Consider the following 27344-nt stretch of genomic DNA (forward strand, 5'->3'; position numbering starts at 1 on the left):
AAATAAACAATCCAGAAAATAATTCTAAAAGTAATATCTGTCCACAAACTCATCCCCAAAAGTGATTTTGAGATATTCTTTCTCTAAGGGTGTTCACATACATTTTTGTTCTTCTAATTCCTGTGCTGCCGACATGCAGTCTATGACTGCGTAAAGTAGTACACACTACTTTAACCTAAGAGCACACTAACAAAACGCAAAAGTCTGCCAAAACATAGGTACTGCATTAAGAAGCCCAAGAACACCTTGGAAGCTCTTGGTTTTGAGACGTGTAGGTGAAATGAACAATAATTTTGCCAGCCTACACATGGTTGTGTAGGAAGATTATTACAGTTCCTGACTGATCAGCTAAACTGTCTCTGGGAAATAAAAATTAGAAACCTCACATTTTGAAAACTGCACATACAGACATCATACAACGAACTAACTTAGTAATCAGTGCAAAGTGCATCTTCTCATACAACTGGGTATTATTGCTTCAGTGGGGAGCAGTTTGGGTAAGAAAAAGTCAATACCTCTAGATTTCTTATTCCGCAGTTGACTTTTATAGCAGGAAAGTTAAAATTTGATAATGAAATTACTAAGTGTGAATATCCAAATCTAGGCTATTCTTAGACTCTTCACTAAGAATTGGAACGGACTAATCCATGCCACTTAAATCATTCCTAAAAGGAAGTGCAAAGCATTGGTTGGCATGAGGATTACCTTTACAATACATATTATATTTTTATATACATGCCTGCTACTGCAAAATGCTGGTTTTCACTGCTGTCAATAAGCAATGGGATTAGTTGTATGAATGACAAGTCAGAAAGGTCTGTGCAAGCACCACTAATGAAAAAATCTGGATCTCACTGTCTGAAATGTCCTACCTCTCATTAAACCAAATTTACCATTTCCTCTACTTTGGTAAGAATCTCTTACACTTTACTGTTCAGAGACTTGTGGAATTCCTGCTGAAGCTTAGTCTCCTGTTTGGAATTAGCGTCAGCTTACTTTTTTCAAGCACTAGGCCAGAGTTGCTGAGTTTCAATTCTGAAACCCAAGTAGAGATTGAATGAAAACAGATTTGTGAAAATAATCTCTCCACACCAAAGCAAGCTTTAAGAAAGAAAAAAAAATCATAAATGTGATAGCTATTCCATATGCTTTACTTGCTTTTCTTTTCATTTTAGAAACCGAGCAAGATACATTTTAAATTAAATTTTCTTACCTGGAAAATTATTAGGTATAGGCAGTCACTTGCCATTTTATGAACTATTTAATTGGGTATTAAATTTATGAAAACAGATTTTTTTTCTTACATCCTTACCATTTCAATTGATGAGTCTTTTGGATAATACAGAAGTTCATAACGCCGAAAGAGTGAAGCATTTGGGTCATACCATTCAGCAATGAAAGCATATCTCTCATCTTGACTCTGGGAAAAAAAAGGGGCAAAACTGGCTATTACAGAAAGCATACATAATCTATACATAAAAATACACAAATAAAAAACTTCATTCATTCATTTCTTATCAGAAAAGTAAAAAAAAAAAATCACTTGTAAATGGACTTGCACACTCTGCATATTATCTCCTGTCTATCACAGCTGGTGACATCTTTTCATTTGTTAGCTACCATCTTTTAAATAGGATGAAACTTGGATCATGGCAATTTTCCAGATAATCTCATAACTTACCCAGATTTCACCAGTCATGGAGCACGGACTACGGTTGAAGTTGTTGTCAGACTTCCCAACTTAGTCAAAGTATTTGATTTACTTTCTTTCCTTAAAAAAAAAGTGTTCACCTACAATTATATTACAGACTCTTAACACATCTTCTATACATCCTACAAGGTAACACTTTCCTCTTCCTTAACAGTCATATCTAAATTTCTCTTAATGATGAGATAAAAATATTCAAGTTAAGGACAGCATTAGTTTGACTCACTACTTAACTTCCTGAAATTTACATAAAGCATAAATAGCCCAACCTCATTTACAACTCATTTTCTGCCCCTAAGGAGTGCAGATGAGGAAAATGGATTGCAGTAATTCCAGAAGTGTAACTACATGAGTAGCTTCTCTCCATGCCTCATCCTCAGAGGATAACAGCCCCCAGCAAAGCAAGAACAAAGGTGAGGCACAGCATGTGGATGTGCAATTCTCATTCCTCTTAGTGGCACATGTTTGTTAGTTATTGATGCAGTATCAGTTATTTGATATCTAGAACAGTTAGATGGAACTCTACATTTTTAACTCCCACATCTCATCTAAATCTGACTGCTACTTGTAAGGGCAAGCACGGTCTTATCACAGATTTCCACACTTTACATATATCTGTACTCTTCTTATACACTTTAAATATTGAGGAACCCCTGGGAGTTGAACTTTAAAGCCATGTGGGCCTCTTCAGTACTTCAGATTTTAGAGAAGGGCTGCATTTCAGTTTTTAAAAAGACCACTTAATAAGCAAAAAGACAGAGAGTTCCCATAAGCTTCCATGACTATTCTTAAACACCAGCAGGACAAGAATGATAATTTTCCAGCATCTTCAGCTTACCACTGACTTAGGACTAAACACTTTCGCAGGCCAAAGTCCTAAGACAAGCAGTAGCAGGAAAGAATGAGATAATGAAGAACAAATTCAGAATTTTACAATGTGATGAATACTAGTACCTCTTAGCATCATGGCAAATGCACCATCTTCCTGTCAGTCTTATGGTACTCCCTGTACTGCAGAAACACTTATGCCATGAGGGCAGCACAGTGCCCTGTGAAGGATGCAAAGTTTCCACTTCTCTCTGTAGAAGGCTGTGCAGCACTGGAAACCATATTAGCATCAGCTACTCCAACTTCTGTATTATCTGTACAGCACACACTGCAGCCTTCGACAAGAGTTAAGCTCATCTTTTACGTGCAGCATCCAGCATGAAAACTCCCTAGTGACTTAGCCTGGTTTCTGGCCCTTGCTTGAGCTGGATGTGTTTGCATCATTACTGCCACTGCCATCATTCTGGAGAAATGCAAATCAGAACAAACTCTGCCTTACGGCAAAACTCACTCCTGATTTTTCTATATAGGCAATAAGGAGTAATTAGGGTTGGCAAACTGATTTCAACTTCAATCTCACACTCATACTACTGGACAAGATATTTGATCAATTGATTTGGCTGACCATCATCTTGTCAAGAATGGATTTTATAGAGAAGCAGTTCTCAGCTAAAGAGCTTGTCTAAATAGAGAAACAGCCCACTTCCATAGAACCATGGAATGGTCTTGTTGTAGTTGAGATGGAGACAATACAAAGCAACACATTCCATTTTCAGAAGGCTTCAAACCTGTTTTTATTATAGCATGCATACTTTTTATACATTCTTACAAAACTCATAAGTTTACACTTTACTCATTGTCACAAAAGACAAACAAAGTGCTTATTGGAATCGGCAGTTTGGCAGTTGCAGGTTTCTCTTAATTTATCCTTTTTTCTTTCTTGGTTTCTATGTCAATGACCTTGGTAGAAAATTCTTTCAGGAGTAGACATGTATCCTCTTATGAAACTTCTCTCTGGCTCACAGAAGTCACTGTAAAACCTCTTCCACATAGTCTGGCTTGGAAGGGAGTTAAAAATCACCCAGTTGCAACCCCCCTGCCGCAGCAGGGGCACCTTTCACTACACCAGATTGCTCAAAGCCCCATCCAACGTTGAACACTTCCAGAGATGGGGCATTTCTCAAGTACTACCTCCAAAAAATGACTACTGAATGGATGAAATAAAATAGATGCACCATTTTAATCAATACCTCTTCATAACATGAAGACATAATTGCATTACTACATGCTGCTTTTTCATGCTATAGCATTGCTTTCAACTATATTTTCCAGGTAGTAGTTGCCACAGAAGCTACTGATTTTCATTTAAGTAAAACTTCCAACATTTATAAATTACTTGTCTCAGGGAAGTAATGTATTTATGTGAACAATCAAAGAAAGCACCATTAGATTTTTTAACTTAGTCACCAGTATCAATCATCAGCACCTTCATGTTTACAGTGAGAATCTGCATTGTGTGCCTTGTGTGGTGACAAATTGCCTCTTTTTTTTTCCTTTTAACACAACCTTGGATTTTAGAATCTGATTTTCATTAAGAATCTGAAATCTATCTTATAAGATTTTATTCAATGTCTGAGCTATTCATATTTCTTATTCAGCAAGCCCTGCTGGCCACTGAACAGCAGAAATCACCATTCTGTATTATCTTCTTTTGGCATTGTAAGCAAAAGCAAGATAATAAATGCTATTTAGACTCAAGAAAAACTGCAGAGCTAATCCCCAAACACCCAGAAAATGCTATCAGTAAGCAGGACAGCTTGAATCCATAACTGTTATGTATCCAGAAAATATGGAGACCTAGTATTTTTCTAAAATGACCAAAACAAAGCCTCTAAAGCTTCTCCTAAGCCATAACTAGAATTTTCTCTGCTGTATGGACATAGAATTATTACAATAAAACAGTATCAGAAAAAAGTCCAAAGCTTATGGGAGACATTCTAACTGGAAACATTGTATTTGTGAACATGTCAATTGTTTCAGAGGCAGACACTTTACAGTGTCTGCCTCTGAAGAAATTCAACACTGAAAGTAAATTGAAGACCCTGCCAAATAAGTAGCTAAAATACAGTAGGACTCTGATCTTACTATTGCAGATTCGTGCAAGTAGTCTTAAAACAGATAAAAGACAATATGGAATACAGTCATGATATTGTGAGCTTATTTTGGGAAGCCCTTGCCAGGCATTGCTGTCAAAGTGCCACTCCAAGTCATCAAAAATGCCAAACAATTTCAAAATGTAAGTTCTTAAAAGTGAGTACATATTAGGTTTTTAAATGAGAACAGAAACTTTTATTTACTTATTTAATGAAGTAGGATTTTGAAGGCAAAAACCAAACACAAAAAACTGTCCACTTTCCATCACATACTGTGACAATTGCAAAAAATGTTTAAGCCTTCATAAACCTGAAATTCTAATTTCTGAACACTTATTTTCAATCAGTACACCACTCAATCAACAGAACTGGTATGGCAAACAACCTTCCCACATACCCCTTCACTAGTGTGTCCTGACTGCAAACTGGGAAGGAGTCTCAAGGATTAGGAAGTACTGTGGGAGGCAAGCTAAGTTTCATTGTTAGCTTCTGTCCATCCTCCTAACAAAGGAAACTCAGAGAAAATAACTCTCCAAAGAAGAGTGATTAGAGAACAGTGGTGACCTGTCAGGGGGTAACACGTTCAATGCGCCACACTGCTTCAGACCGAGAATGAGTCCTGAAAGGGGAATATTTCACAGCTCTTGACCAGGGAGCAGTTCATTCCCCCAGGAAATAGGACAGGCATCTTAGCCACCACTGAAATCACATTCCTTTGAACAGCTCAAGAAATAACAAATCAAGTGAATCTATTAGTACATTATAACTCAGAAAATTCTTGCTTCAGAGAATTAATTTCCATTCATTTCTGTACCATTCCTTCATTAAAATCACACATAGCCTCTGCTCTCATGACTATGCAATTAAACAAGTAATTACTAATGGGGGAGAAATATATTTTCACAAATGCTCGCATTAGTGGAATAATTGCTACCACTAAAAAGCCCAGCAGTGATTATGCACTTTACATTTACATACTGATACTTCCAGAACAGCTATCTTGAGCTCAGGATTTACATCTCCTTTCCACGATAAACTCTAGAACTGAGATCAGCAATGTCAAGAGTTCACCTACTGTGATGATGGAAAGGTTTTTTTCCTCTTCCTTATGTAAGTTGCCCAGGACAACATTTAAATATATTTAAATGCATGTGGGTTTTGCTACCTTTTGCTTTTTGTTTATATTGGCATGTGTGAATACGCAATAGGATGGCTCTATGGACATGAGAAACATTTACTGAAGTACAGCTGAAATAAAAATCCTAAATTTTGTACTTACTTCTGAAAGTGATGGAGGAAGCAGTCATTCTTAGCATGGGACTAAGTTCTAGAACCTAAATCCAAGCATCCATGAAAGAACTGTGCTCCCAGAAAACTCTGCAGGGGGAAACTGTGTGTTTGGAACCAAGCTGCCAAGGACATTCAAAACCAAGAAGCAAAATTCTTAACAAGCTGGACAGGACACAATATCTTGTCCTGTAAACCTTCTAGACTTCCAAAAGGCTTCTGTCCATAGGAAAACAAAAGCAGATCTTCCAAAGGTTTTCATGAGAAGCAACAGTGGTAAAAGAGCAGCTCAAGGACTAAGGAATTCCCATGGAAAAGTGGAGAAACTTTACCCCTCTGGTTTGTCCTATGAAGAACATAGACCTGGATTTGGTTTTCCAAATGCTTCACCTGACAGCCACACTACTGTACTATTCTGGAGTGACTACTTCTCTCCTCCTCCTCTGATTTTGACTAGAAACGTCATACTAGAGTTTATCTTACAATTGAGAACACAGGGAATCAGGAGCTGATTTTTTTTTTCAGCTCAAGAGAACCTCACATGAAACAGTACCAAAGTATTTCTCAAAATTAGAAAGCCCCGAGGTATCTAGAAAGTGCACCTTTACATGCCATTAGCAATCTGGTTTCTATGAGGTTACACAGGCTGTCAGGAACTTCAGCATGCATGACACTATCTGACACAGGCTCAGGGCCCATTGCTCACATATTACAGCTTTAGGAGTCATGCAGAGTATTGCTACATTTTCAGTGTGCACCTTTGTTGTCTGCTGCTCCTTCAATTTTTCTCAGTGACTCAATGACTCTGAAATCAGACCAAAGAGAAAAAGAATCAAAGTATTTGAATCATCTCCTAATGAAGCAATAAAAAGACTGCACAAATCTCAGTAAAAGCTGAATCCAATCCATCCTGATATTGTTCTATATTGATATTGTGTTCTATATTTTGTAAAACTCTGCTGTCACAGGAAAAACCTCTGGTAAAGCACAGACCAAGCTGTTTCTATGAAAATCACTGGGAACAGGATGGACCAGCAGACAGGAACTATTCTCACACCAAATAGAAATAGGGTAACACTCCTAACACATTGGTTAAGACTACCTTTTAACCTAATTAAAGTTAGATTTTTTTTTTGGTCTGGAGGTCTGAATCAGTGAGAAACACCAAAAAAGCTTTCTGGAAAGGCTGCTCTGAAGCTGCCTAAAATTCTTAAAATGAACAATTTTAAGGAAACATTACTTCACAACCTGTTCCCCCTTCAAACCAGGTTGGTGAACTCTCAAAAATACTTTGGAAGAGCAAGAGTATTTTTATAAAAAATAAGATGGTTTCAAAGCATAAGAATACTAGTTATTATAAAATATTTCATGTGAAGATATCATGAAGCTCATTGATTCCAACATCCAGTAGTCTGCTTATGCATGAATATGTACATACCTTATGTTTTTAGGAAGAAACTAGATTTTTAAAAAATCACAAAAGTATTAGAGCTTGGCAACCAAAAGAAAAGCTGAAATGGCCAGTGAAGAGGTATCTTGATCTTTCCTCTTTATAGTTTCTACAAAAAACCCACTAACTATCACCATTTGTGCTGGTGCATTCCTTAGACAGATGTTGGCCTTCACAGGGGTGAAGTGTGGGACCAGACCAACTGCTTTCACCAAGAACATTATTTTCAGAATTAGGCCCAGAAACTGTTGTTATAAACATATAATCAACTTCCAAAGTCCAGAAGATATTGCTATAAATGTGTGATCAACCTCTACCAGGTATCTAAGTCCTGTTATGAATTATTTGAAACTGTCCCTCAAAGCCCATAAATCTCCAACTACTGCTCTCTCAGACTAATCCCCACTTCATATTTAATGCTACTTCCTAGGCCTGAAGAGGGCTTCAGCACAAATGAAAAGCAGTGACTGACAAACTCCTGCTCTGAGGAGCAAGAGCCAAGAATTTCAGCCAGAAGCAGCCACTGACAGTGTTATACTCCCCCTGCAGGCCAATGACAGAAGCACCATCACAGCAGCATCTGCTTTGTACAGAGCCCCAGAAATACTCTAATTGCTTTAAATGGTTGACTTGATAGCCTTCCTGCTCTCCCATTTCAACATCTGGCAAGTCCTGCTTTATTTTCAGCTGAGTGCTTTTAGGTGCAGGCCCTGCACGATGACAAACTTCCCACATGGCACCGAGTGGTCGCAGATTCAGACCACCAGACCAAAAAAAAAAAATCTAATTTTAATTAGGTTAAAAGACAGTCTTTACCAGTGTGTTAGGAGTGCTACTCTTTGATGGAAGGACATCTTAAATGTGACAACCCTCTGCAGACATAAAGCTGAAAAATAAAATTCAATAACACTTAAAACAATTGAAATTTCTAAAAAATCTCTTTAAAAAGTCAAGTACTTCTGCTAGCATGAGAAATAATGAGGCCTGGTTCTCTATATTCATGTTTCTTATCCTTGACTGTTGTGACCAGAGCCTCTCCTCAGCTCAGGTGTTTAATAAAGGCCCATACCCGCCTGGATTCTCTGTTGTCTAACTATAGTTGAGCTCACAGTGAAGTCTAACATTCTGCATGGCAGAAAGTGCTCTGATTTTCAGCATTTTAGTGCACCTTAAGTACAAAAATGAATTCTCATCAGTGCATGCTTATTAAGCTATGTTATTCAAGCCATCTTCTGCCTTCACAGTTTATGTAATACAGGATATTTTCCAGGCAAAACTTAAATCCACAACACTGTGTAGATAGAGCACTCAATTAGCTCTGTCTCTTAAAATTCATTTTCCTCCTCCTCTTCTATTCATGTTTCTGACACACAAGTCGGAATAATTTTTAGAACTCCAATTTTGCAGCCCCCTCACTGCTGTTGCACCTCCCACTACTTTCTCAACAGGCTCTTCTTTAGTGAAAAAGTGAAATCAAAAAATCACTTTTCAAAAGGAAAAACATCTGGCAACTGCAATTTCCATGACAATGTCTTGACTACAGACAATTCTCAATCTAAGCCTTGCACTCAAAAGCGCACTGATGAATTTTATAGGCATATCTATTTTTATCCTCTCCTTGTAGAAAGCAAAGCCTACCTAGTGAAAATTTCACTCCACAATTGCATGTCATACTTGAATACTTATTTACAGGATTCATGTTATTTTTCTAATTATTGAAAACAGTTTCTCTAAAACACATCAAGGATGCCATACTGCTCCTCACTGCTCTGTCCACACAGGTGTAGCTTTAGAAGACCAGCCACATCTTGTCTTTAGCAGAACATGTGGCCATTTATTGCACATTTATAAAGCTGCAGATGATAGGCTCATATATTATTGCACTTGTAATTACATGATCACAGGTAATTCCTCTCAGAGCAATAAGTAGTGCTCAGCCCGTGCCTGTCTGCCTCCACTAACTCCAGCAGAGCCTGACAGTGATTTAAGCAAAAGCAGAGCTGTTCCCTGACTCAGAGCACGATTTGCAACGCAGGTCATCCCGCATAATCACATCTGAGCACAAAGTTTAGGTGCTTTGCACTTAATCAGCCAGTAGTGGCAGAACTAATTCTGCCGTGGTCAGCTGCTGAATGCTCTGTCTCCACCTTCCCACAGCGAGATTAATGCCTCCACGTGATTCCAAGGAAGTGAAACACTGAGCTACCTATGCACACCCCATTACAAGATCCATCCAATATTGTACTTCGAGGAAAAACATTTCTGAAAGGCTCAAAATTTGGCCTAACATTAAAGCTGATGTCAATACTCAAAGGTAGTTTGCTTTTACAGAAAACCATTCCTCTGCCAAACCTTTAGCTTTCAATTTCCAGTATTTTGAGAACTAAAGCTTTCCAAAGGAACACTGATTTTTTTTTGTTTTGGTTTTTTTTTGTTTTGTTTTTGTTTGTTTGTTTGTTTTGGGGGGGTTTTGTGTGTTTTTATTAGGATTCTGAAGCACTTTTCAGATTTACTCCCCACACATTCTTATTCAGGTATTCCATTAAATTTTCAACCTCTTGTAGAATCAATCTGGAAATCTTTACACAGAATGGTTAAAACCGGAGAAAGCTACAAGTAGCTGGGAAGTGGAACTTTGAAAGGAAACACCTACAAATCCTAAACTAAAGCTGTTAACAGCACTTCAAAGCACTATAATGCCTACAGCATCTTCAGATTATCTCAGCTCATAATAATCTTCTGAAAAGCTTTTCTAACAAGAACTAGTTGGTTGCCTTGGAATCACAGCTAAGGGAGAGCGGGTCCTCCAGCCAGCCAATATCACGAGCAATTAGCACCCCGGAGTCTGTGTGAATGCTCTGAAGACCACAGACGATGCATCCACCTAGAACAGTCAGAGCTTGCCATGGTCTAGTAGCAATTTATGGTCCTATGAAGCTGACAACTGTGCTGATACGTTTCTCATTCACTACTGTGGGCAGTAACAGCTAGTATGTTGTCTGCACTACTGCTTAACCAATGCTGGCTTTACTTTTTCTCAGATTGTGTCAAATTCTAAGGTAGTTGGACTAAATCCAGATTTCAGCCCACAGATGTCATGGTCATAATATATTCTGAAGTCAGACTAATGACAAGTTACATGCAAACAGAAGTTCTCATGATAAAAGCTGTTCAGCAATTTCCCACTAGTGAAGTAAGAAATCAAAATCTTCTGTGGGTGACTGTAATCATATTCCCAAACTCTGCCAATCCTAACAGACTTTTTTACAGGTTCACTTGATGAATATTTGTTCTACAATTTACAGATTATTTCTCTCCCAAAGCATAGGACTTTTGTTATCAGATTTGCACAAATGAACTACGTTATTCCCCTGAGATGCAAACATCTCTGCTGGATGAAGACAGTGACTGAGATTCCAATCCCATACATAGTTGAATAAGATTGCTTAGTTCCACCTACTCAGCTGCCCCCTGCATTAGTGCATTTGATGTTCAGGACCTTTTGAAAAAGGAGGCTATTTTCCCCACTTTTGTAAAGTGGGAATAATCATCACCATCACTCCTTTCATGGAAACATACCAAGATTTAATAGCTAAAATATTTGTACTATTTAGGCATCATAAATCCCCATTCTTTTTGACAAAGCAGAGCAGAGGCAGGTTAGTCAGTTCATCCTAATTTCCTCCTTTCACAGACCCTTCACTGGAGCACAGGAACCAGGCACCTGTGGAAAAAGTCAGAAAGGGAAAATGCTGCTCAGCCCACTGCCTCTGCAGCTGCCTCCAGGAAACACTGCTAGTCCAGAATGTCAGTAGCTGCAAGGATTGGATCCAGACCACAGTTCTTCTACTCCATCCCAGTGATTTGGGAGTCTTCCGACTTAAAAGATCACAGTTCAAAGAGTGTATTGTAAAAGAGACCACGGGACAGGGCGAGGACAGCATTGCTCCTGTATAACTAGAAAACATACAGCATGACACAGACCCTACAGTAGGAGAAAGAAAACAAGGAAAGGCTAAAAATAGGAGGAGTATTAAATTTAGTGAGGGATCACACTTAAATGTGCAAGAACAGGTACACAGGCTCAAGCATGCCTACCCACCTCTCTCCACTTCCCATGTGTAGCCCTCTCTTATATGTAGCTCTCCTTCCAAGTGTGTTGGAGTATTCTGCAGGAAAAGTGTGATTTTTAAAAAAATATAATTAAGGTAGTTACAATCATGCAACAGGCTCTCAGAAACACATCTCGGGAGAGCACCACTTCTTTCCAAAGACATGAGCACCCTCTGGTGCCCAAGGACAGGTTGAGCACCTTATTTAAACCTCAAGAATTCACTTCTGAAATGATCAGTTAGAAGCCATTGCTATCTCTTCCTAGTACACCTAGAGCTTAAAAACTAGTAACCTCATAAGAGGAGGTAGAAATGACTAAATGATAATGCACAGATCCCAACAGCCAGGGTGATGAAGTCCTTTCACACAGGAAAACTGAGACACATGGGCAGGTGGCCTTCCTCAATGCCTGGCCTTCCTCAAGGCCCACCCTCCCAATGCCAATCCCACACCCTCCCAAAATTCTCAATACCACAATTCTTAAGTGAGTATCAGAGCTGCCCACTCCGGGACAACTCATAAAGGCACCTCACAGAATTTATCTCATAACTCTAATAGGCACAGAATGTGAGAAAAAAAAGCCAAACTTCTACCTCTTGTATGTGCTCATCTGATCTGAGATACGCTAATTATATATGAAAATACTTGCTAAGCTGTCATTCTTAGTATTAAACTGTGACAGCATGCTCCAAAGCCCTGCCATACATAATTTACTCCCCTTATGCTGTTTTTTGCTTTCCATTTTCCTGACTGGGAGAGAACTATGGGGTTCCACCCACACAACACTACTGAGTGACCTCGGTGTGTTGCTGAGGCACCAGAGCCTCTGGTTTCCATCTGTATAAGGACACAAGGGAACACAAAATATTGGATGCATTAGGCAAAGCACAGTGCTCACTGTCAGGAAATAGTACTTTTGGTACTATTTGGTATTTCTCGCAGCTACAATTATAGTTAAAAGTCAGTGTTTATGGAAAAGCCCTCTTCAGACTTAGAGCAATAGGTAATAACTGGTTGTAGTTATTACCTACAACCATTGTTTCTCACCAGCCACTTCATGACTAACAGAGTATCCCACCCAGATACACTAGATCACCATAGGATTCTAGAAACTGACACTAAAATGGGCAACTGAACAGCTAAAACCACTTTTTAGAGGGTCACTATTCCTTTGGCTTAAAGGAAACAGACACCATCAAACAGAAAAACCTAAAAGGTTCAGTTATTAGTGCTTAGCCACTGGCCACCAAGGCATTCAGGGTCTGGAGAACAGGACACGTGAGGAGGCTGGGAGAACTGAGCCCACTCAGATTAGAGAAGGCTGAGGGTGACCTTACTGCTGTCTGCAGCTGCTTAAGTGAAATACACCAAAAAGATGGAACTAGACTTTTCCTGAAGGTGCACAGTGAGAGCAAAAAAAGCAAAGGAAACATGGAAACATAGAACATTCCAGTCATACACTCGAAAAACAAAGAATTACCAAGTGGGTGGTCAAGCACTGGCATAGGATGCCCAGATGTGTGCAATCTCCATCCTGGGAGATGTTCAGGACTTGCCAGGACACAGCCTGGAACAGCCTGGTCTGGTTAGACCTGTTTTGAGCAGGTTTGATGTCCCTTCCAACCTAAATGATGATTCTATGGTTGTAATTATAGCTTGGTGTCTCTTTGCCCAAAGGTAATGCTCATCCTTCCAAGCTGCTCCTGATCTAACACAGACTAGCTGGGTTCCTGTATTAATAACAATTTAGATGTACTTTCAAAAAGTGCTGAGCTCTGATGGTTAACTGTAAATTTTACCCACATCAAATCTGCCTGGAGCATCTCTAAATAACTACTGCCTCTGTCATCAAATTCTACTATTTTTTACTGCTAACTGAAAGTTTGTACTCTTCTTTATTCCTGGCACTGATTCACTGAGTAATTCCTGAACTTCTTGAGTTTCTAGCAATATATATATTTTTAAAAAACCCAGCATACAATTAGGACCAACATGTCAGTTATTAAGATCTGTACCCACAACCGAAAGGATCTGGACAGACAACTCTGGGTGACAAAGGGAGATCAGTATCAAAGTTATCATCAGACAATGTTAGGTAACTTTGACTATCACAATGTCACCTGTTTGAGCCACCCCATCAGAAGAGCCATCAATTAATCTAAAATTACATTTGGAGAGATGGTAATTTCTGCAAGCCAAAGCCAAGACTTGGCTACAGTAGGAGGTAATTTATCCCATGGATTCTAAACCTCTCAACTTTGTATTTGTAGGGTGGTACTTTATAAAGCACATAATGTCATAAACATGTCAACATCAAACCCAAAATGAGCTCTTGGAACAAAGGAAAGTTATGGGGGTTTTCAAACAGTTTTGACAGTTTTCAAACTTGCTTGACAGAGTGCCAAAGAATCTGTTATTTTATCAGCTACATCTTATGCAATGCACACAGCCTACCTGCTGAAGAAGCAAATTTCCACTGTTTGCAATCACCATTCAAGACAAAACCATGACACTCTCCTGATGCTCACAGGAAGACTCACCAAGAAATAAGAAGTTAGAGGCTACCTGATAGCATTCTGCTTATTTTCTCCTTACCTGCATACAAATTTTTTTTCCCTGTGATGAAATACTGCAAATGAGAGTTGGACATTAAGTACAGAGAATTGTCTTTGTGGTTGGTTCTGCCTTGCAAATTTTCAACTGACAGGATCAGGCCACTGTGCAGCTGAGGAAAATTCAATGTAATCATCAGCTGTCACTCGAGTGAAACTGAGTTTTGTTTGAAGACCAAAGAAGCAAAATTTCTTAAGCATTAGGAAAGTGTCTTTTGCAGAGATATTGCACATTTCCTGGAAAAGTTTAAATGCCTTTTTTTTTTAATGGCAGCTGTTTTGCAACAGGAAGTAAGCAATTTGAAAATTACAAAAAGTCTTTTTATAAACTTGCATTTGTTCAGGAAAGTCTATTAGCAGGGGAGAGTTTAGTCTGTTTATATAAGCAGTTCTGAATGACAGATCTTCATCAAAATTATTCCATTTTACCAGATCATCCAGTATGGTTGAGATCACTGGGTCCCAAGAGAAACTCCTATAAACCAACACGGCCCCATGAGCTGTTCTCCCTTTATAAAGGCTTCAGCTGAAAATCTGAACACGCCATGAAAACCCAGGCCTCACTATTGTGAAGTTCTAGAAATTCCTGATTCATTTCCTAAGACCCATTTCTAAAAAAAGAAGTATTTTCCAGTGATGAATCAAAGCACTTTAAAAAATTTCTCATTTTTCTTCCCTGTCTTGTCTAAAGGGCGATGATTTCCATGTTGATGTTCTCCAAGCTGTGGGTTTTACTAATGAACTGATGAAAATAATAATTAGAGCAAACATATAACACACAAGGTGTGAAATTTTCTGTTGAAGTGGGCTGAACTGCTCATCCCTTGATACATATAAGTGTTTTGTCAAAATTACAAGACTGCAAGCTCTGGAAACCAGGAAAGTAAATTGCATATATATTTTCCCTTAATTCTGCAAAAAGAACTAAGGTAGTTGGACACTTAAATTCCACTAATTCTGTCCTTCTACATCCACAAGGTCAAAACCAGAAATTAGACAAGTCACCTGGCTTCTATGTGCCTTGATGCCTTTATGCACAAGAAGGAAATAATTTGTCTGTCCTATTGTTCAAAGAGTCTTTGTAATGTAGGATGCAGCTGTCAGAATGCAGGGGTAACAATAACTGTTTCAAAGGGTGGAAGAAAAGGAAATCCTCTAAATTGCACCTAGGCACAGAATTTCCACTGCAATCAGGCTCTGTTATCTGTGGTGAACAGAGCCCATTGTTCTCTGGAAAATGCTGCACTTCCATATCTGAAACACTTTCAAGTGTCAGAGTGCACCAAACTCATGAATCAAGAGAAAATAATGTTGTTAAGATCATGGACAAATACATCTCTGTATGTGATTGTATGAAAGGTACCACCACAGAACAGTAGAGCGCTTCAGCAGCCAAGAGGGAGAGCACATCTTGGGTGGAGAAAAGCAGGTTTCCCTTTGGGAATTTACTGCTCTCTGTCCACAGCAGCCAGGTCTCACACAATTAGAAACCAGACACCAGAATGCACCAGAACTGATCTGAAATGCTGCCATTTGATGACAAGGAAAGCTGGTCTCCACTGATTAGCAGGCTGTAAAGCCAAAGTGCTGTTTGACTAATAACTGCAGGATATTTCAGAACATTTGTCCCTTTACCTCAGCTTCTGCCACAACAGCAATATGCCTGCCCAGTTTTACAATGCGCACAACCACTTCCAGAGCACCGCTTGCACATGAGTGGAGTACAGGGTGTGACACAAATACAGTCCAAACTGATTCCACTAAAAGTTACTACCTTTTTCTTTCTGTGGCCGTGAGATGACTTGTAACAGGTTTTTATCTGAGTAGGGATATATGTTGAAACTTACTGAAGTTACATGATTAAGTGGAAGCAACATAGTACTAAAGGTTGGTCAAGCTTCCTAACCCAAAATCCATTACTTTCAGAATCTAATTAAAATGCTGAGGCTAAAGTCCAGCTTTATAGGTCCGTATTAGAATCCACCAGAAGACATCTTTTATATTCTGATTTTGCTCCTGAGAAAAGATGTTCTGAACAGCTTTAAGATGGGTCAGGTGCATAAAGTCATGGCATCCAACAGTCACATAACTCAGCCCTTTCCCAGGATCCTGTGTCCACATGAGCAGCACTCATTCCCAAACATCTGTTCTCCCATCACCTTCCAGCTGCCAAATTATTCTTAATGCATTTTAGGGAACTGCCACAATGAAGGGCATATGAGTGGAAAAAATTAGTGGGTTTTTAAGTATGAAAGAAACCAACAGGACTCTGTAACACTTCAAAGCCAGAGAAGAAAGGTCCCACACTTCAAGGGCACAGGAGAAGGGCAAGAGAGGCAGTGTTAGGGAAGATAATGGAACAAGTTATTACATAGCTGGTTATTGAACATCTAAGACAACAATAACATCATAAAAGTTTGTCAAGAACAAATCTTTTCCTGACACAGTGAGCAAGGGAGAAGCCACATTTGTGACAAAAAGGCAACTGATAAGGCTTTTAATCTGACACCTGAGAATCTGACAAGCCGAATAAGGCATTGTGGCCTAAACTAAAGAGCAGTTACATCTATCATATGAAGATGTAATTAGGAATACTTCCCTGGCCAACTGGGAGTCAGATGGTGCACTACAATGATCTGCCATGCACCTGCTTTATTTCAGATTTTTCTTACTACTCTGAAAATGAAACTGAGAAAGCACACTTCCAGAATCTGGGCTGACAACTAAGGTGTGGGAAAGATTGCACGCATCTTAGAAGTAGAAATCAGCATGATAATATGAAAATTCTATAGAAACAAATGCACAGTATTACAATAAAAATTCAAATATGAGGGGAGAAATTGGTCAGATCACAGGAAATCTGATATATTTTAGGTTGTCGTGAGAGTGCAAAACAGTTCAGGAAAAAAACAAATACGGTAACTTTGACGGTAATATGAAGACCTAAGACACAAGAAACAAATATTTTGCTCTGTTCAGCTGCAGTGGAACACAATGTAACTGGAAAGAAACCTGCAGGTTAAACACCATATTTAGAGAAAACTGCAGGCAAAGTGGAAAATGACTACATTTTAAAACCACAGTTACCAGAAGAAAAATATTAAGAGAACAAAATTTGTTTACTGAAGAAAAATGTGAAATAAGGAAAGGGCAAAGTTAAAATCTTGAAGTACTTTTACAAATAAAAGACAAAATGGAATATCTTTAACCACAAAGAACAGAACAAATAATCACTGGTATAATTTCCAGCACAGAATGTAACAGGAAAAAACTCAGCCACCTATAAAAATCATCATGCAATGAAATTACGACAACTGATCATGTAGTTCCTATCACTGAAGGCTTTTCAAAAGAAATTAAACAAACATGCCATGAAACATTTTGTTAGAGGTTGCTATAAGATTTTGAACTGTTTAATGAAGTTAAGTTGGTATCACCTCAGAAATAAAAGGAGGTTAGAAACATGTCAAACTCAGTGGCAATCAATGTAAACAAACCAAATGCTTTACCTAAGGTACAACTCACAAAGCAGGACTTCTGCCGACGTGAATAAATTCAACGTGGGAATTTAAAATTACAGTTTTACCTGGATTAAACAGAACACTTGTAACCCCTTTATCTGAAAACAAACAGTGGCATTTCTATTTACGTGGCAAATGGTGATCTTGAGTTTATGCTCCAAAAGCAAGGTGCAAAATAAGCTGCTGGAGGGGCTGGGGAAAATTTGAGGTGCTGAGGACAGGTGTGTAAGGGTGGACCCACCCACAGGCGCATCTCCCTAGCTACTGCATGTGTCTTGCATATGAGTCTGAGTACAAAATACAGCTCAAAACCGTTGATTTTTTTAATCAGCTCTATAACACTGGGGTTTGCACACCATCTTGGGCAACGGGGACCCAGTTGAGTTTCATTATAATCACAGAATATGCTATGATGAAAGGGAACCACAAGGACTGTCGAGTCGAACTCCAGGCCCTGCACGTGGCAGCATCCAGAGTCATACCCTATGTCTGAGAGCATTGTCCAAACACTTCTCGAACTCTGACCAATTCCCTGGGGAGCCTGTTTCAGTGCCCAACCACCCTCCCCGAGATTAAAATGCAAACTGGGTTTTTCTTATTACTGCCCCTGCAATGACATCCTGTCGTTTGCCCTGCATTACTACACAGGAGATCCAGTCAAGAATAAAGACTGTGGCACCTGAAACGTATTGTCTCCTCCAAATGCACCACTGGCTTCCCGCCCGGTTTCCCGAGCTCCTGGCACAGTCTATTCCCAACTCAGGGCGGCTCCGGGGGGGGGCAGCAGCAGCAGCTTCCCAACAGCTGGGCACCAACGAGTCCGAACGGCCCCTTCAAACACCCCCCGGCCGCGCCCCGCGGGCCCCTCAGCCCAGGGCCGGGCGGAGCCGGGAACGTCCCTCCCGCGGCCCGGAGGGGCTCTGCCCGCGGAGCCGCCGCTGTCCCCGGCCCCGTGTCCCCCCTCACCATTGCGATGACGGTAATGAGGATGATGACGGCCGCGATGGCGATGCTCGGCCCGCCCCTCCCCCGGCAACCGAAGCGCCACTCCCGCGCCCGGGCCCGCGATTGGGCTGGAGCGGACACGACACGCGGGGCGCCCCGCCCGCCGCCGGACGCGGAAGCCGCCGAGGTGACAACCGTGGGGGCTGTCGCGACGTCGCTGCTGCAGGCCGGTCTGTCGGGGCTGGGGCAGGGGGCCCGGGGGACTGGGCGGGCAGTGGCTGTGCGAGGTCCTGGATCCTGCAGGGCTCGGCGTCCTGAGAGGTAATGATGCAAGCAGTGAGGGAGAGGGAGGAGGAGGGGACATGTTGGGAGGGCTTACAGTGCTCCCGCACGTAACTGGCCAGATTATAGTGTGAACTCCGAAGGAGCAGGATCACCGGCAGGTCGTGTCTGATGGAGCAGATAAGCCCAAATGCTCCTAATCAGTCTTTCGTTGAGTATTCTTGCCTCTTCCTGAGCAGCTATGCTTTTATCCTCCTCGTTCTCATCAAGTAAATAGAGATCCTCAGTCAGAAGGAACGAACAGCACTGGTGATTAACAGCTAATGCTATTAAGTAAGGAAACACACAACTCCAGTTGTAGAAGCAACAGATGGTGAGACATCTCTGTATCTGTAGTTTGAGAAAGATCAAGGACGAAAAGGTCCGTCTGTTAATCACATAAGATAAACCTGCCTGACACAAAACAAATCTTTAGTCTAGAAACCCGAAAGTAGCAGTGTGCTCACTGCTGCCATTTTCTTTTTAGGGCAGAGAGCTGCTGCGATGGAAGTCAAAAAGCTGTAGTTAAACCATTTCAGTTATTGGTTCAGGGAAAAGAGGCAAGGGCCCTGGGGATCTCCCTTGAATAATGGGGAGAATCCCTTTTTTCAGGGAAAAAAAAAGCCAGCCAAATAAGATAGGAGTATACTGATCTCAAAGGAACTTAGACCCTAGAAAAGAGGAATGAGTGACTTGTATAATTGAGAGTGGATGGCTCTGTGGATGAATGTGGCAATGGTCAATACCTTTGGTGGATAAGAGAGAAAATGGCCAGGATGGTGGTTTGGGCCAAACTGGAGGTCAGCTTTTGTTGTTAGTTAAACTAACCATGTGCACCCCCTCAGGGCACTGACTCCTTCTTTGACTGAGAATTGGCCCTATCAAAAAGGTCGTTTCAGCAAGCAGGACTGAAGGAATTGTGCAGCTGCCATTGTTTCCTCCTCACCTCTTCATTTGCTTGAAGCACAATGTAGGATTTCCTTTTCTTGTGGTTCTGTGATTATTTTAGGTTATCTTGGCACGGTCATGCAGTTGTACTGTGGGAGTGTTACAGACTTTGAAAGGGTAAGGTGGAGGCTGACTGAAAAAAGGAGGGAGGGAGACTAGAAAAAAAAAAGAGGAATGGAAACAGGAACAAGATGAGGAGCAATGCAAAGGAGTTGAAGTGCAGCTCTTGGTGAAAAAAAGACACAAGTGCCAGAAGACTCACAATCTTCTCCTTTTAACTCTGTGTGTTTTGGCGTAGTTTTTATAATTTTGTGTTTTCCCCATTTGTTTTGATGTGGTTTTTTTTCACTGTGCTACTGAACTGGAGTTTTGAGGTTTTACTAGAAAACAGGATAATACAAGATTAACTGCTGTGGTGACCTTGCTAAAGATTTTGTTTTTCCTCTTCTTATTTCTTCCTCAGACTTACCTAGTTAGGAAGAGAAAATGACATCTCTAGAAAAAGGTAGGTTGTTCATATGACATCTAAGCAGACTGGATTAAAAAAGTTCTTTAACTGGAATTCTAAACACCAGAGTTACACTGTATACCAGACTCCTTTCATTTAAACTTACTCCTTTTATGTAGCTATGAGGAAGTAGTTCTGTGACTTCATTATTGCAGTGAAAACCAGAGCTGCCTGGATGGAACAGCAATTGAATGTAGTTTTTCTAATCCAGCTTGATATTGAAAAATAAGATTGTCATTGGTACTGTGATCTGTCTGTACACTTGTCTGACAGCCTCCTCTGGTATTTAGAACCTGTTGGTACTGATTCAGCAAACTTGAAAGTAAGGCAATTAATGGTGTGATTACAGCATTTTTGAAATCCATTAATATTTGGATAGAAGACACAAGCTCACATTACTGCCTGCAGTATGAGAAAAAAAAAAGCAGTATGTGTAGCCATGCCCTCAGAAACTTTGTATCTCTCACCCATTGTGAGGAAACAGTACTACAATAATAATTAATTCAGCTGAAAACTTAGTGGACTTAAATAAAATTAATTTCAGTAAATGGCATGTATATTGGGGACTATAGAGCAGAATGCAGCATTACTGGGAATGCTGGAGTCTGTAGTTCAGAAGTGGAGCAGGACTGGGTTGTTGGCTTTTCTTAAACCTTCACTAGGGCAACTAAAATCTGTTAGTACTTAAAAGTCTACTAAACTTCTTAAGGTGTTAGTAGCTGTCTGGGTAATAGCTGTTTTCATTTTCTTCTTGCTTTTTAAATGAAACTGCTCTGATTCTGCCAGCTCCCAAAACCTGATTTTGTTTTCAGTCCATAAGTAATATTGTCAAGAATTTTTTTTTTCCCGGAAAGCTCTTTTTTGTGTCTGCATTTAATCTTGTATGGCAGCAGCAAATTAAAATTAATGCAATTCAGATCAATGCTTGTGTCTTGTACTGCTGTTGTTAATGAGCAATGCCCATTTGAGTAAGGGCTTACTGTGAGGGTGGTGAGACACTGGAACAGGCTCCCAGGGAAGTTGTGGATGCCCCATCCCTGGAAGTGTTCAAGAACAGGCTGGACAGGGCCCTGAGCAACCTGGTCTAGTGGAAGGTGTCCCTGCTTACAGCAGGGGTGTTGTAACAAGATAATTGTGAAGGTCCCTTCCAGTCCAAACCATTCTATGATTTTCTGACTTGTGCTTGATAATCACTGTTGCAATGGACTATTTGACACATGCAGTGTACAATTAAAATCTCCAGCTTTGAAGTGCAGAAATTAAGGGAAGACTTAAAATGATGCTATAACCAAGTGAAAGGTGGTAAACTTTTCCTCCACAATTTCTAAATTTCAGTTGATGATGCCTCAGCACCCATTAGAGGACCTGGAGATGGCATGGAAACAGAGCAGACAGCTGGAGCAGTGGAAGTAATCACTGGAGCCAACACTGCAAGCCATCACATCCACCACAGCCCCCATAAAAAGACAGCTTCTTCCCTGAGTCCTGGAGTTCTGCAGCTGGGGAAAGTACATGCAGATAAATCAGTGGAGATTGAAGCTATTCGAATATTAGTCCCCAAAGCAGCCATCACCCATGTTGTTCCAACTAAAAATGCTAAGGTAGCTAAATCTGTGGGACATATAGGAGACACATTCCATCAGTCAGATGGAGCCACAGATCCCAAGAAAGAACAGACAGAGCTGAACAATGCAATTGAAAAGCTAAAGAATTCAGAAAAGCGGTTGTTACAAGATAAAGAAGGTCTCTCTAATCAGCTGCGTATACAGACCGAGGTAAGAAGTTAAAGGTGTTTTCTCTCCCACAGCTGAACTGTTTTGATTTGTAGAAGCAGTTTGTGAATGTGAGGAAAGAGAACTGCTATGACACTTTAGCCTTGAAACAAATACATTCCCTTTTGAACTAACCAGCTAAGATATAGAGTAGAAGTACATCAAAGTATAACAGTGCTGCTTCTCTGACAACAGATGAAAGAGTCAAAGACTTAGCTAGGAGAAACACACTAGATAGCTGCAGAGGAATGAATCTTTCATGAGGAAAGACTTTGCTCCTTAATCGCTAAATGGAAAGTGTTATGCCAACTGTTGAAAGGTTGACTATAACTTCCTACTTCAAACACGTATGGATGTCTTGTCTAACCCTTTGTTATCTTACTGATGCAGGAGTTGAATACTACTGAAACTTTGTTTCCTGCAGTAGGCTTTCATTCTTCCTCTTTGACTGTTAGAATTTAAACAAGAAGGTGTTGGATGTACATTAGGCTCAAATGTTTATGTTTGCCTGGATACATCCCATTCTGAAAAGAGAAAGATAATTTACTGTTAGCAATTTGCAGTAAGTTGCACTGCATTCTCAAGAGTGTTTATTCTCTATTGATAGTTACAAGAGAGTCTGGTCTAATTCTAGGTCAATCGGGAGTTGAAGAAATTACTTGTTGCTTCTGTTGGGGATGATCTGCAGTATCACTTTGAACGGATGGCTCGTGAGAAGAATCAGCTCATCCTAGAAAACGAAGTCCTGGGCCGGAATATGGCTCAGTTGTCAGAACAGTTGGAGCGCATGTCTATACAATGTGATGTGTGGAGAAGCAAGTTCCTAGCAAGCAGGTATTCCCTCTCATGGAGCTGTCCTAACAGCATTCTCCTTCAGTCTTTCATCACATACACTTATTGCAGTGTGGTTTCATATGCAGAGGACAGCCACAAGAGCCATAGCGATACCTACTGTGAAATCTGATAATACAGGAAAGGTATAAAGAAAGTAAGCTCTTGTAAATCTGAATAGTCCTGCTTTTCAGAGCTAATACAGTGAGTCCTAGCCCTCCCTAAAATCTCAACTACAGCTCTTGTCAAGAAAGCAAGAGAAGCTCTTAATTTTGATAAAAATGCATGCAGTTTAGGGAATAAAAATGTCTTCTAAGGCAGCTGACTTTTCTTACAGGTAGTTAGTTGATTTTCACCCCCACCCCCCAAGCATGGTAAGTCATCAATTTGAGAAGAAGCTGATATGTTTACGAGCTCTGCTTATAGTCAGTTAGCAATCTACTACAGAAGAAAGAGTAGGGGGACCTCTTTATTAAACACTGGTTGTGTTACTGCTCAGGACGTTACTGTTACTTCTTTAAACATAAAAGCAGATCTGAAAGTCAAAATCTCATTTGACAGTGACTTTAACTTGCTTAGTTGTCTTACCAGATCTCTAAATGGTGTTCTAGGATTTTTAATTTTCTACTATACTTGGATATAACTGACTGAATTATGATGCTTAATGCATATGATAAAAGACCTTACTGCTTGAAGGAAATGGCAATAGAATACAGTCTCCTCCCTTTAATTTGCTGGAGAAGTTTCAGCATATGGGGTGAATGGTAACTTGTGTAACATATGGGGTGTAATGGTAATTGTAAGTCTTAGCAAGGTTACTAGGTAAACTTGGGGGTTTTTTAACATTATGAGGAGCTCTGACATCAGAGCTGTGAGTTTCAGCAGTGTGGTTGAAGTAACGCTCTTCAATATTGTAACATTCTGGTTCATTTTTATCTCCTATTTCTAACTGGTGGTTATTTAAATGTCATTCTGGTTTTTGCGTAGTGCCAAGCCTCATGGCATAATAGTAAATGTGATAACAGCTGTCTCCTTTGTGGCTCTTAAACACTTATATCTGGCATCTTGTGATTGCCCCTGGGTAGGGCAAAGAGGTAAATGAATGCAGTCTATAGCCATAGCTTCCATTTTTAGAGAACAGTGAACAGATATGATTACAACATACTTGTGAGAATTGTTAATAAAAGAAAAATGTATTTAGCTTTTTCTTTCACAGGAACCTTGTCAATGTACACTTTCTCGAGGTGTTTTGAAATGTCTGTTATTAGATTTATATTAAGTGACCTAAGATTGTTTAAACTCAGTCAAAACATAATCTTGCACTCGTGTTGGCTGTAGTTGAACAGAAATTATTCGTAATTAGGTTGATATAGGCTCTGCATGGGAGAGGGGACAGAGAACAGCAGACAGTTTGAGCAGACAAATTATGGTCTGTAGTAGAAAAAAGTGACTTTCAAGCTGTTCACTTGCACTACTGACTGGAGATTTCCTTTGCAGGGTGATGGCTGATGAACTGACCAATACCAGAGCAATTCTTCAGCGCCAAACCAGGGATGCACAAAGTGCAATCCAGGACTTGCTGAATGAACGCGATCAGTTCCGTCAAGAGATGATTGATACACACAAGTATGATTTTTCCAATCCAGACTACCTGTGTGCAAACTTCATTTTTGTCAGTTTATTTCAGGCTAGAGGAGAATCAAATAACTTTCCCTTCTTCCTGTGATATTCAACAAAAATCAATTAATGCTGATGTGTAGTATGGTCACTTCCTAGTCTTAGAGCTGAAAGAGCAAGAGTAGTAGAATACTTGCTTCATTCTCTGGAGGTCTGAGGTCTTAAGGGTAATAAACTATGGAACTGACATCCCTCACATCCTCAGGCTTTCTTTCTTTAATCACTTAATGACTTGACTTCAAGTCTTCTCTGTTTCCTTGCAAAATATCAAAGAAGTGATTCTTCTACCTACTTGGACTTTACAGTGCTTATTCTGCCAGATGTCAAATAAGTGTTCCCAGGATTAATCAGCTATGTGAGGCCTTGCCTTGGAGAATAGCCTATTTGTCTCCTTGTTCTTAAACACTTTTTTTGGTCCATTTCTTTGGTTTAAGATTTAGCTTATGCAGTAAGCCTTGGGAAGAGATGATTCCTCTGAAGTATGCTGGGTGCTGGTTATACAATATAGAATACAAACCCCACTAGCAGTGCTTCTTTTCTTTCTGCACAGGCTGCTGGAGGAGCTCATGGTCTCTCTTCAGTGGGGGAGACAACAGACATACTATCCTAGTGCCCAGCCTTACACTACAACAGAGCTAGCAGCTGTGAATTGTAAGCTAGCCAAAGCTGTAAGCTCACATCTTCTAGGAGATGTTGGCACTAACAGTCCAAAAAAGACTTCAGCAGCTGTGGAGTTTTGCAATACCCCTGCTGAGAAAATGGCTGAAATGGTAAGAGCTCTTGATGCATGTTAATCTTTATATTAAAGTTCTGGGTAAACAGATGTTTCATTTTCACATTGGAAAAAAGATGACAAGTGGCTTTTGAGCAGAAATCCTAGCTCTTAAGAGAAGGAAAAAGCACATTAAATTGTATAAAAGTATTTTCAGTGTCAATTTTTCCATCCTTAGATGCTACGTCTACTGGATCCAGCTGCACACCCAGAAACATCAACAGAAGTTTCTTTTTCTGAGACTTCTCCATCTTCTTTCCTTTCCACTAAGAAAAGTATTGGAAGGTTTCACCCATATACAAGATACGAAGATGTCACCTTCAATTGTTGCAATCACTGTCAAGGAGAGCTGATAGCCCTTTAAAAGCCCAGCCAAGGCAGCTGCACATGCATTCTTTCTGAAGAATTACACTAGTTGATGTACAGCAGGCTTCCCTTTGTCCTTTTTCCATAACGGGTGGGTTTGGCCTTGGAAATGATGCAGTTTCTTCTTCTCTACCTCTTGAAGTTAGTGATTGACAGGATTTCCATAGTCTCTGGGATGCTTCTACCACTTCTCAATGGGGAAAGCTACTTATTTTCTTATACAAAGGCAAGACAAAAAACATTATGCTGGTCCAATTTATAGAGCATAGAGATGCTCTTGACTATTTGACATTTATAGTCTTATTAGCAAATCTTAATGAATTTCCCTTTAGAGGGAGACAGAAGTGTAACTGTACCAAAGCAAATGAAGTAGTGATCAGTTATGTCTAAATTTAAAAATAAAGTAATGGTAAATGGTTAATTTTAGCCAAGGTAATGAACGGCCCTCAAGTCTATGTTCTACCTTTTAAATTTAGTTATAAAAAGGAGTATGTGCAATGATTCTTCATAGCTGTAAGTTCTGAAAGCAAGAGTATATGCAATGTCAGCCCTCCTGTCAAGGAGATAAAGCTTGAATGAACTCTAGCTATAATATATAAGTAGTAACTGCTTTCAAGTGGGTTTTAGAAAACTCTGTGGTTTGAGGTTTTTCTTGTGTTGCCATAGAGCTGAAATAATGGCTTTTCCATTGGTTTCAGCTTCTAGAGTGAATTTGCTGCATAGCTGATCCTCAGCAAGGGCAAACTGACATACTTCCTTTAGTACACAGCATTGAATCCTGGCCCGGCATTAGGACTCAGTCCTTGCCCAAGGTCTTCCTGAGTATTATGGGAAGGTGAAGACAAGCACTAAGTTTGCATAGGTACTGTTAAAAAAAAAGTATTTTTTTACTTGTATGATTTTATAATCTTGACGTAGATTTGAAGTTCTTGACGGAGGTTTGAAGAGAACTTTTAGGAGAAAATCTGCTAAATCCAAAGAAGCCTATTTAAGTTTCTTAGTTTGACCCCCAAATTTACCATATGAAGCTGTCTAGTTTAGGGAAAAGGTTTCTGGAATGGTTGCTTTTATCCAGTTTTCCTTTGAATCTCATACCCAGGATCAAAATATGTAAAGTGTAAGTTCTTGCTGTTGCTGCTTCTGATTTGGTTTTCATGAAGAAAGCTACAATAAACTTCCTTTGCTTGCTTTCAAGCTGTAATTCTGGATTTAATGAAATCACATTTCTGACCCTGATTTCTTTGTAGCATAAACAGAACTATATGACATTGAATTGTAAAACTCTTCACTCTGCTGGTGTGAGGCACTGAACAGAGAAGCACCTCTTTTGTAGTTTTCTACAATTAGGGAGATGGTGTGTGTGAACCTTTGCAAACATTCCTCCTGAATTTGCTTGCTAGACACAGAAAGCTCTTTCTGCCTTTGGTGTCAGGGAAAGGTACTGGGAGGAGGAAGGCACCTATTACTTATGTGTCCCATGAGCATGTGAAATTTTCATTTTGTGTCCATGCTTGCTTGCTATGCTGGCAAAA

At 39.9% G+C, this 27344-nt stretch overlaps 2 protein-coding genes across 4 annotated transcripts in view; one reads left to right on the forward strand and one right to left on the reverse strand.

Moving 5' to 3' along the window:
• NME7 (NME/NM23 family member 7) overlaps positions 1 to 18956 on the reverse strand; it is an 88692-nt gene extending 69736 nt beyond the window's left edge. Inside the window, exons 1-3 of one of the 3 annotated variants that reach the window (XM_066572079.1) lie at positions 18639 to 18659; positions 1682 to 1771; positions 1313 to 1420 (exon numbers count right to left, since the gene is read on the reverse strand). In XM_066572079.1, the coding sequence (XP_066428176.1) occupies positions 1313 to 1420; positions 1682 to 1699 (126 nt within the window). In that variant the 5' untranslated portion in view covers positions 1700 to 1771; positions 18639 to 18659. Of the gene's footprint in view, positions 1 to 1312; positions 1463 to 1681; positions 1772 to 18638 lie in introns of those variants that run through there. The other 2 variants (XM_066572080.1, XM_066572078.1) reach the window with 2 other exon arrangements.
• Positions 18827 to 27006, forward strand: BLZF1 (basic leucine zipper nuclear factor 1). Its single transcript, XM_066572077.1, has 7 exons — positions 18827 to 18938; positions 20350 to 20391; positions 21730 to 22169; positions 22801 to 23000; positions 24495 to 24623; positions 25225 to 25444; positions 25625 to 27006. The coding sequence occupies exons 2-7, from the start codon at positions 20373 to 20375 to the stop codon at positions 25808 to 25810; spliced, it is 1194 nt and encodes a 397-aa protein (XP_066428174.1). The 5' UTR covers positions 18827 to 18938; positions 20350 to 20372; the 3' UTR covers positions 25811 to 27006.
• The last annotated feature ends 338 nt before the right edge of the window (positions 27007 to 27344 follow it).

The sequence above is a fragment of the Molothrus aeneus genome, chromosome 2 (assembly GCF_037042795.1).
Source record: "Molothrus aeneus isolate 106 chromosome 2, BPBGC_Maene_1.0, whole genome shotgun sequence".
Taxonomy (NCBI): Eukaryota; Metazoa; Chordata; class Aves; order Passeriformes; family Icteridae; genus Molothrus; species Molothrus aeneus.